The sequence below is a fragment of the Echinops telfairi genome, unplaced genomic scaffold (genome assembly GCF_000313985.2).
Source record: "Echinops telfairi isolate 266 unplaced genomic scaffold, ASM31398v2 ScPeMD7_10;HRSCAF=50, whole genome shotgun sequence".
In the NCBI taxonomy this organism is placed as follows: Eukaryota; Metazoa; Chordata; class Mammalia; order Afrosoricida; family Tenrecidae; genus Echinops; species Echinops telfairi.
This window is the reverse complement of record NW_022103907.1, coordinates 3,605,652-3,617,552: the sequence shown is the minus strand read 5'-3', so window position 1 is coordinate 3,617,552 and position 11,901 is coordinate 3,605,652. Positions and strand designations below refer to the sequence as shown.

General features: G+C 40.3%; 1 protein-coding gene across 2 annotated transcripts in view; it reads right to left on the bottom strand.

Annotated features, from left to right (window-relative positions):
• Positions 1–11,901, bottom strand: part of LCLAT1 (lysocardiolipin acyltransferase 1) — a 233,401-nt gene that overhangs the window by 127,445 nt on the left and 94,055 nt on the right. For both annotated transcript variants that reach the window (XM_004711102.2, XM_045287036.1), the window contains exon 2: positions 3,046–3,214. In XM_004711102.2, the coding sequence (XP_004711159.1) occupies positions 3,046–3,210 (165 nt within the window). In that variant the 5' untranslated portion in view covers positions 3,211–3,214. The remainder of the gene's footprint in view (positions 1–3,045; positions 3,215–11,901) is intronic.

Below are 11,901 nucleotides of genomic sequence, written 5' to 3'. Positions count from 1 at the left end.
AAAGTTCAATTGTCTACACATGGGCATTGGTGCTCCACTTCAATCCCCATCATTTGCATGGATATGGATATATTTGTTTGTTTAGGTCTTCTGATGCCTGATCCCATTGACACCTCTTGATCACACAGGCTGGTGTGCTTCTTCCACGTGGACTTTGTTGCTTCCCTTCTAGATGGCCGCTTCTTTACCTTCAAGCCTTTAAGACCCCAGACACTGTATCTTTTAATAACCAGGCACCTTCAACTTTCTTCACTACATTTGCTTGTGCACCCATTTTGACTTCAGTGATTGTGTCAGGAAGGTGACCATCACGAATGCCAGTTATTAGAACAAAGTGTTCTTGCATTGAGGGAGTACTTGAGTAGAGATCCAATGCCCATCTGCTACCTTAATACTTAACATTTAAATATATGTACATAAACCTATATCTCTTTTGTTACATATTATTTACATATGTGTATGCCTATATTTGTACCTCTATAAATGTCTTTTGTCTCCTAGTTCTTTCCTGTTTCCTTTTACTTTCCTCCTATCCCATTATCATCTTCGACCTTCGTTCGGCTCACAGTACTTTCCCTTGGCTACATTGCACTTGATCAAACCCCACCAGGCATTTTACACCCTTCACGCCATAGATTTTAGATCTTTTATGGTTTCCTTGTCCCTGAGTTTTTAGCTCCCACCTCCTTTTCTCCCATGTCCCCCCGGAGCCCTCGGGCCCCATTATTTTCTCCTCAGGAGTCATTATCCTGCCTATCTTATCTGGATAGACATGAGAAAAAGATAAAAGGAAGGCGGTTAAAAAAAGCTATAAATACTTCCAGGTCTTTCTGCTGACCCTTCTGAATGTTTTCCAATCAGGTCTGGTAAAGTAGCAAACCCTGTCCAGCAATTCCTAAGTCTATTTTCATGGTTCCTCGGAGACTTCATTGCTTTTGCTCCCCTTGTGCTTTGTTGCACTCCGGGTGTGTGGGGGGAGGTGTGTAGCAGTTTTTAAGAAGTCAAGTCCTTCCTATAGAACATGCCTGTACTTTACCAATGACTGTAATAAGGCCCAAGCATTCAATCAATTGAGAGGATGGCGTAGGATGGGGCAATGTTTTGTTCCATTGTACATGGGGTCGCTGTGACTCAGAACCAACTTGACAGCAGCCAACAACGTACTCAGAATTATTTAATATGCAATTTGTGGACTCAAACCCAAGCTTGCTGCTCACTGAGTCAACTCTGGTACATAACTTTTAAAAACCTGTCTACCAGTACTCATAATTTGAAGAGTATGCTTATTTTACAGAGAAATACTCATTTTATAAATGAAGAAGTGATAGTTCTTAAGCAATGCCATAAAATGAGTATTTTAAACAATATAATTGAGGGCTTCATGCTTAAGGTGATTGGAAAAAGAAAAATCCAAATGTAAACATTCTTGGCCTACAAAGTTAACTTCTGTCCTCTAATAAAAGATGTAGTCTTCCAAATAAATCAAAGGCAGAAACGAATTTACTCAGGTCATGTAAATCAAATATTAGGAAAATGTTCCCCCCACTACTGTGGACACCCTCCCTCTCCTCCCCTCAGTAGTAGCAGGGAGTAGCAGAGGTTGCTGTGTTGGCAGAAAGCTGAGAACCACATACACCCCCAGACAGGGGCATAGGCTCCAGCTCAGGACTGTGTAGAAGAGCCTTTGCTCTTCTTAAAGGACTACTGCACGTCTCTTCCTATCTATTTGGAGGCTGCCTCAAGGACTGAGGAGTTAAGGCCCCCAATTTAGCCAGGCTCCATGTTCCCACAGGACACAACACACGCAGAGTGTACCATACTTAATCACATGGGATTAATTAGTAGGGCTGAATCATACCTAAGCAAAGATTCAGCTTCGAAGAGGCTGAAGAAGAATGGTTGGTATGAGAATGCCTTGCAAAATTTGGAACTTTCAAAAGTACCATGTAATTATGCAAAAAATGCAGCGTCGGGAGTTCTTGAGATTCATCTTTCCACCAAAATAACAACTGTACTGGAAAAAGCAATTGGAACCAACTATTTTGGAACTCTGAATCCAGATTGCACACTTAATTCAACCAGAGGCATGGCCTCAAGAAGGGATAAGCTACTGATCTTTTTGAAATGCTACTTCATAACTGTAATTTTGCTACTGTTATGAGTTGGGCGACCCCTGTAAAAGGGTCATCTGACCCCCAAAGGGGTTGCGACCCACAGGAAGGAAGAGTCTAGATCAGAATCCCGCAAGGCTTCATCAGCTCAGGATCAGGGAATATGTATTCAGATTTGTGTGCACTGGTCTTTACTGAGAAAATCTGATGTTCTAAGAAAGTATTACTCCTAACACATGCACTTTTACCTTACAGATGTTGTTAGCCTAATCCACAAGTAGGTAACCATTTTCATCACTACATTTTGTGATCGCCCCAAAGTATTAAATGTATCACTATTATTTTTCCAAAGTTTATTATCTGAATCATACTTTTCATCATTATTTGCAAAAATAAGGAAAGAGAAACACAAAATAAATGATGTAAATAGTCCTCAATCTGTACAAGAATTCTTCAGGGTAGACAGTTTTAACTTGGATAAAGAAGGCAATATCCAAGGAGAGAGACAAAAATTGATGGAAAGAGGGCAAGACCCTGGAAAGTTTGATAAAGTTATCCAATACAAAATTAATGATCTGCTCTCACCTAATTCACAATAAAAGTTGGGGAAGGGGGAAGAATCTTTAAATGTGTACCTTACACTGTACTAGCTGTAAAACAGACATCAATGAAGGAAGATAAAAAATATTCATAAAGAATATGGGGAGAAAAACTTCTTAATTGAATTATCAGACTCTTAATTATGTATTTTATTCCGAGGGCATGAATCATTTTATTTATCACTAGCTTTTTTTTTTTCTCTTGTAATTCTAAAGTATCTCTTACATAACGTGAAAGGCTTATGTTTCTTCTACAACCCAAATCTGACTCTAATAAAATAAGTTGGGCCACTGTAATACAAGTAGACAGCCTCCTTTTCTGGTCTAGAACTTACCACAGGTAGCGTGAGCCAGGTGGCCACAAGGCGGTTGTTGATCCAGCGATACCAAGATAGGTTTAGAAACATCAAAGGTAAAAAGGGACCCAGCATGAAAATGCTTCCAAAAAAACTTCCCCAAAAAAGAGTGAGTATGAAGTAAATTCCTTTCCATGAAACCATGATTCTGAAAGATAAAAAATAAATATATTGTTGTTATTCATTTAATTTTCTAAACTCAATTTCAGAATAATGCATATAATATATTTTCATTAATGGACAAATTTAATTTAAAATCTTCTGGAGCTGGAGGGAGAAGAGACAAAGCCGAGGTTGGGATAAAAGAAGGGAATGACCAGAGGTCCACAGATAAGAGAGACGGATGATGTCCAGGTATTGTGCAGTATGCTTCTCATGTATCCTTTAAGATATCGACCTTATGAATTAGTAATCCCACTTAAGAAATGAGGAAACATGACTTAGTTTGTGACTTTCCCAAGGCAAGAAAGCTAATAAATAGCAAAATTAGACTTCTCAACTGAGGTCTCTGACTTGAAAGTCCGTATTTTACACACAAAGCCAAAGTTTGTACAACTATAAGAATCAGTCAACATTCTGGTTAAAAATATTTATGTAGCCAATTTCTAAACAGCAATGATGTTTGGAGTTGACACAGAGAAGGGCAGAGTAATCTACACATCTAATGATATTCTAGGTGAGTCTAGGTCAAGTGAGTTTAGGAAACATCCATCAGCAGCTGGTTAACCTTTGTCCTCACAGCAGAGTGCCTACGCTTTCTTACGAAACTTGGATCCCTGAAGCCTAAGACCTGAGTTCAAAGACAACGCACTTGGAAAGTAAAGACCAGGAAGAAACAAAAAAGGCTTCAATGGGTATCTCTGACCCTTTAAGACAGCATAGGATCGCACAGTAAGGTCCACAGACTACAACTTCCTGACTGCACATTCAAGCGAGCATATCTGAGCAGTCTTTCTAAAGTACCTGGCATAGTAAGTGATACATACTAGAAAACAGTACTATTTTTACTAACATACTTAAAAATCTAGAGGCATTTACCACGCTTTAGGTATGAAGTGAGTTGATGCTGAAAGGATGAGAATGCCCAAACACAATGTAATGAAGAAGTCACCAAGAAACGGGGTGGAGGTAGTTTCTGAGAAAAGCTGAAGGCAATCTACAATACAAGCAACACTGGTTCCGAACAGAACGCAGGAAACATCCTTAGATTAAGGAAAAAAACGCAAAGATGGATTGGGTACAACCAAAGCAAACACTTAAGCCCACTGCCATCATGAGGACCTTACAGGACAGAGTCGGGTTGTGTCGTAGGTTCTCAGAGACTGTAGATCTTTACTGAAGCATGCTGCCACACCAACCCTGCAATTAGGTTAGCTCACTGGGCCCCAGAGCACCTTCCTTTGGAAGAGTGCCCGGGCGCTTCCAAAAGGCCATGGGAAAATGGGACTAAAAGATTATGGAATTTTTCCATGAACTTTTTGAAGGCTACTCAGATGTCAGAAAGGGGAGCCATTTGAGACCGATCATGCATACCTGCTGGCCTCAGTGTTTGGGCTCAGGAGGAGGTAAAGTCATCAAGTTTACTCTCCTGTTGGTTGAAGGGGACAGGGTTAGTCCATTGCCCTGCACCCCACCCCACCCCCAAATACCCACAGCTGTGCTGTGTATCGATTTGTCAGAAGAAACAGAGCCAGGATGCTCCCTAAGGAGACTTTGTCTTTAGACATGTTATCAGGGGAGACCAACCCCCAGAGGAAAACATCATGAGCAGTAAAGTAAAGGACTGGGGGCACAAGAAGAAGACCCTCAGGGAAATGAACTGATATGGTGGCTGCGACATAACAATCATTATGGGGATGGTGCTTTTTGTTTCCTTCCTAGAAAGTGATACACTTTTCAAAAGTCAACAGAGATTAAACAGGGTACAGAAGATACTCTGTAAACATCATGAAGATGACCTTCTGGCAGGCCCGGCAGCTCTTAACAAGTTGCCAGAATTTTGACATTTATACTCTCAATGTAGCAAAGGCCTCATCTCCTGAAAAAGTTGTATAATCAAAGCCTTTAAGTTTGACATGGCGACAAGTATTTAACACCAGGATCTCTGGTGGATTATGTGCTGGGCTGTGACCTGCAAGGCCAGCTGTTTGAAATCACCAGCTATTCCTTGGGGAAAAGAGGAGGCTTCCTACTCCCATAAACAGTTAGTCTGGTGCCCAGGTGCAGGTGCAGTTCTACCCTGTCCTACAGGGTTACTATGAGTCAGCATCAACTCTCTGGCAATGAGCTTGGTTTTTGCTTTGTGGAGTAGTTGACATAAAACTGGATTTTTTTCCTTCTGGGTATGGTGGGGAGGATATGGCATTCCACCATAGCAGGCCCAACTAGAAGCCAGGATTATGGGGGAAAACATGCACTCACTGAGTCACAGATCTGTGAACCTCGAACAATGGGGACAAAGCCAAATTTACAAAACTTTTATACGGGAAAATGTCAGGTCGCATTAGGATATCAAAATTAGATTAGCTTCAAACAAACTCAACAGCAATAATGAAATCAAAAGGAATGAATGCCCATACATTTCTCAATGAAAATTATTTTCAGGTGCTCAATCAAGTGTAAAGATACCGTAGTAGAGAAGTACCTTTATACTGCAAGGTCTCAATGTTGCCTTTCATACACCTTTTAACTAAAACAAAAATGTAATCAAAGACTCAGAGAGACTTGAAATGTAGGAAATCAAGAGATGCAACCTATGTGAGAGATGAAGGGGAACCTCATGATGGTCAATAAAGGGGGGGTCCCTGGATGAAAGCTCTGCACACCTCTTTGAGAGGTATCCAGTGCAAACTGGAGGTGTGGGGCTCAAGAGGCAGACCCTTGGAAAGCTGCCATTACCAAACACCTTGTTGCTAACAGACTGTCTCCTTGAGTTCAGGTGCACCTGGTATAGATCCTAATCAGTACTTGGCTTGTCTGGACCATGTGGTGATCAAACCCCTGCTCCCTTTCCATGCACTGCTGCCGGACCAGCTGACACTCATCTTTCTAGTCGTAAACACACTTTGACACACTCCGGCGAGTTGGAGACAGTAAAATGAATGTACCAACTTCATCATGGCCACTGAGTCATTTCTGGTTCACAGCAACCCTATACGGTATTTCTGAAGCTCTGTAAATATTTATGGGAGCGGGCAACTGGTGTATTTGAACTGAGAACTGTGGTTCACAGTCCAAGGTTTACCGGAAAGTGCCACCAAGAGTCCTAACATAATCTTAGAAGTGGAAAATATATTCCTTCAAGTCCTGCCAGATGTCCTAACGGTGGTACTCCTAGGAAACAGGGACTCGCTCCACTGCCCAATTCAGAAGGGGTTTTGTTCAGGCTCTGTGAGGCTGAGGCCATAGCTGATACCTCAACTATATAAAGGAGAATATATACATATACATATATATATATATCCCAATATATATATATCCCCAAACCAGATTTTTTTTCAAAGCTATGTATTTAATTTTTTTCCAAACAACCTTAACATCTTCAAAGTACTTGCCATGCCATTACACTTAATACATTTGTCAAATCTGCAATTCCATTCTTGGAGGAAACATTTTTCAAACTCATCTGTTTGGATGGCTGAAAGCACCTCCCTCATTGTTTTCTTCACCTTTTCTATGTCATCAAATCACTCCTTTCATGTCCCTCTTCATTTGTGGAAACAAAAAGAAGTCGCACAGAATGAGGTCACAGGTAATTAAGGCGTGTGGGGCAAGAGAGGCATGCTGTTTGTTGCCCAAAACTGTAGCACTGAGATGGCCGCGTGAGCAGGTGCATTGTCTTGGTGGCAAAACCTGTCCCCAGTCTGCCACAAATCGGTCCTTTTTGTGCCACACACTGTGATGCAATCATTTCAGAACTTCTAAATAGAAGGCTTGATTAACAGTCTGACCTGGTGGGATGAACTCCAAATGCACTGCGAGTCGACATTTTTTTTTGGTCTGTTCAGGATGTTGACAGACATCCAGAATGAGGTTTGTCATCAATCAACATTTCACCTTTTTTGAAATGAGGAAAATACTCATACACTTGAGTTTTCCCATAGCGCTGTCCTTGTAAGCTGTGTTCAACATCACAACATATTCTGTAGCATTTCCTCCCAAGCAGGAAACAAAATTTTACAGCTGCATGCTGTTCTCTTAAATTGGCCATCACAAAACCATCACAAAAAAACGAGATTCGAGCAAAACTGCTTTCACAACAAAATTCACTGTGACCAAAGAGAACCTTCCCAGGCGACACCACTTGGTGCACTAACTCAGAGCGAGTTGCTTGATGCTTGCCTAGCAGGAAAAATGTATACTATGAAAGGTCTGCTCTATCCTGCATAATTCCAGGTTTTTTCAGGGACCTCCTTCTATAGGGATGTGTATGTATATATGCATATACATACACACACACACATATATATATATTTTCCCCCCACTGCCATCATGTCGATTCTGGCTTACGGAGACCCTATAGGAGAGAGTAGACCTGCCCCTGCCCTCTGTAAGACTCATATTCTTTACTGAGGTAGAAAGCCTCACCTTTCTTCCAAGGTGTTCTGGAACTGTTGGCCTTGTGGTTAGTAGTCCAACACACAACCTACTATGTTGGGAGGTGGGAAGGAGACTCAAGCTCCCATACATGCTGTGTGTGTATGCGGGCATATGTGTACATATACACACTTAATATTGGTCAGTGATCTATTTAAAGTTGATAAAACTATTATGAAAAGCAAGGAGATGATCGTTTATGAGATGGGAGTCCCTGGGTGACAAACATAATTAAGGGTCAAATTATTATCCAAAAGTTTGGCAGTTTGAACTCATTCACAAACACCTCACAATACAAGCCTGGTAATTTGCTTCCAAAAGAGTCCAGCCTTCACTAGGCAGTTCTACTACGCACGCAAGAGGACTGGCATTGACTCAATGGCAGCTACCAAGTTTGTGTATGGCAGAAAACACACGGGATTTTTAAAGTACTGGTTACATGTTCCACCACTTGTCTGTCGTCAGTTCATCATACTGCGGTGGCTTGTGTTGTCATGATACTGAAAACTATGTCACTGATATTTCAAATACCAGCAAGGCCACCCAAAGTAAACAGGTATTAGCAGTTTCCAGACTAAAATAGATCACAAAGAAGGAATAAGCTGTCTACTTCTGAGGATCTGGCTCCTGAAAATCCTATGGATAACATCAAAACACTGTCTATTACTGAGACCCTCATGAACAGAAGTAGGAACGCTGTCAGAAATAGTGCCAGAAGATGAGCTCCCCATTTTGAGTCAGAAGGCACTCAAACTCAAAATATGACTGAGGTAGAACTGCCTTCTCAAAGTCAAGTCCACTACAATGGCACAGATGAATTAAGGCTGTGGAGTAAAGGCCTAGGGACCTTAATTTGCTGATGGGACATGACTCAAAATGAGGGGAAAATGGCTGCATACATCAATTAATCATTGGAACTTGGAATGTACAAAGTATGAATCTAGGGTAATTGGAAGGGGTTAAAAATGAAACAGAATGCATAAAGATTAATATTCTAGGCATTTGGTGAGATGGAATAGACTGGTATTGGCCATCTTTAAGCAGAAAATCGTATTGTTTACTGTGCTAGGAATGACATGATCAAGAAAAATGGTGTGTTCACCATCAAAAAGGACATTTCAAGATCTATCTTCAAGTACAATGCTGTCTGTGATAAGATTATATCTATCCCCACACAAGGAAATCTTGGCAATAATTATTATTCAAATATATGCACCAACCACAAAAGCTTGTGATGCAGAAATTGAATTCTACCAATGTCTTCATTCTGAAATTCATGAAGCATACAATCAAGATGTACTGATAATTACTAATGATTGGAATGCAGAAGTTGGAAAAATGAAGAATGAATAGCAGTTGGAAAATATGGTCTTGGTCATAGAAATGAAGCTGGGACAAAATAAAAAAATAAAATGCAAAAAAAAAAAAAAAGAAATGAAGCTGGGACTTGCATGATAGACTTTTGGAAGACTAACAACTTCTTCCTTGAAAATACCTTTTATATAACAACACAAAAGTTGACTCTACATGTGAACTTTGCCAAATTGAAAACACAGAAAACAAATTAATTACACCTGTTGGAAGAGACGATAGAGACGCTCAACACAGCAGCTAATACCAGGCTGGGGGCCAATTGTGGAACTGCTCGTACAGAAATTCAGGCTGAAATCTGAAGAAATTTATAGCAAGTCTATGCAAACCAAAATACAACCTCGACTATATCCCACTTAAATTTCAAGAACAGATTTGATGCCTTAAACACTGATGACAAAAAACCTGATGACCTGTGGGAAGACAACAAGAACAACATACATGAAGAAAGGAACAGGTCATTAAAAAGACCGGAAAGAAAAGATCAAAGTGGATGTCAGAAGAGATTATGAAGCGTATCTTTAATAATAGAGTGGCTAGAGGAAGTAAAAGCAATTATGAAGACAAAGAGCTGAACAGAAAATTTCAAAGGGCAGCTCAAAACAAAGTACAATACTATATAATAAAAAGGGAAAATACCTAGTTAGAAAATCAAAAAGGAAACACCTGCTCAGCATATCTCAAATGTAAAGAACTTAAGAAAAATGTCAAGCCTCAATTTGTAATACTGAAAGAGTCTACGAGAGAAATATTGAACAATGCAGGAAGCACCTGAAGAAGATGGAAGGAACATACAGAATCAATGTCCCCAAAAGAACTAGTCGACATTCTGTCATTTCAAGAGGTAACATAGAAGCAAGAACAATGGTGCTGAAGAAATAAGTCCAAACTACACTGAAAGTATTAGCTAAAAACAAGGCTCCCAGAGTTGATGGAATACCAATTGAAATGATTCAACAAGCTGATGAAGCACTGGAAACACCCACTTGTCTATGCCAAGGAATTTGGAAAACAGCTACTGGTAAACTGAGTGGAAGATTCATATTTGTACCCATTCCAAAGCAAGCTGGCCCAGCCCAAAAGAATACTCAAACTATAGAGCAATGCACTAACATGACATGCAAGTAATATTCTGCTGATGATCATCCAACAATGACTGCAACAATACACTGACAGGGAGCTGCCAGAGGTTCAGGCTGGATTCAGAAGAGGACATGGAAAAATGGTTATTAATGCTGATGTCAGATAGATCTTAGCTGAACGAAGAGACGAACAGAAAGGTGTTTATTGGTGTTTCACTGATTGTGGCAAGGTATCGACAGAATAGATAATCATAAACTATGGATAACCTGAGAAGAATGGAAATTCCAAGAACATTTCATTGTGCTCATTGCATAACCTTTAAATGGATCAAGAAGCAACTGTGCAAACACAACAGAATACTACATAATTTAGAATCAAAAAAGGTGTGAGTCAGGGCTGTATCCTGTCACCATACTTATTCAATATTTATGGTGAGCAAATCATCAGCTGAGCAACGCTGGACTATATGAAGGATGCATTCTCAGGAATGGAGGCATGCTTATTAATAACCTGTGCTATTCAGATGACACAATCTTGCTTGCTGAAAGTGAGGAAGAATTGAAGCACTTGCTGATAAAGAGCAAGGATTGTAGCCTTCAGTATGGATTACAACTCAATGTAAAGACCAAAATCCTCACAACCGGACCAACAGGTAACATCATGATAAACAGAGAAAAGACTGTGAAGTTCTCAAAGATTTCATGTTACCTGGACCCATAATCAATGCTCATGAACTGCAGTCAAGAAATCAAATGATGCCTTGCATTAGGTAAATCTGCTGCACAAGACTTCTCTAAAGCTTTACTTTTTAACTTTGAGTAAGCCTGACCCAAGTCATGGTCTTTTCAATCACCTCATATGCATGTAAACATTGGACATTGAATAAGGAATACTGAAGAAAAATGGATGCATTTGAACTAGGGAGTTGTTGAAGAATACTGAAAATAGCATTCACTGTCAAAAAACAAACACACAGCTGTTGTGGAAGAAACACAGCAGATTGCTCCTTAGACGCAAAGATGGTGAGACTTCGTGTCACCTATTTTGGACATGTTATCCCTGGAGAAGGAATTCATGCTTGGTAGAGGAGAAAGTTGGTGAAAAAGAACAAGACCCTTGAGAAGATGAATTGAAACAGTGGCTGCAATGAGTTCCGACACAGGAACAACTGTGAGGAGGATGCCAAACTAGGCAGCATTTCATTCTGTTTTCCACAGCAGACAATGAGTCCCAATTGACTCAACAGTCCCTAACAGCAACTACAACCCAGCTACATGTTGGACTGCTAACCACAGGTCATCAAGTTGACACCACCAGCCACCCTGAGGGAGAAAGATGAGGTAAAGACTTTATAGTCTGCCAACACACAGGGGCCGTTCTACTCTGTCCCACACGAGCACTACAAACTGGCATCGACTTGATGACAGTGAATTTGGTTTTAAAAAATGACCTACTCCTTAAGGATGAGACCTATGAAGGCTGTTCATGCTTACCAACAGTGATTTTTAGAATATTCATGAATAACCTTTGAGAGTTTTGTTACTCTAAGCACATACCACATACCATACATTCTTCTAATTATATGGTTCATTAGCAACAGCAACAAGAATATTTTTTAATCGTTTTATTAGGGGCTCATACAACTCATCACAATCCATACGTACATCAACTGTGTAAAGCACATTTGTACATTCATTGCCCTCATCATTCTCAAAACATTTGCTCTCCACTTAAACCCCTGGCATCAGCTCCTCATTTTTACCCCTCCCGCCCCACTCCTCCCTC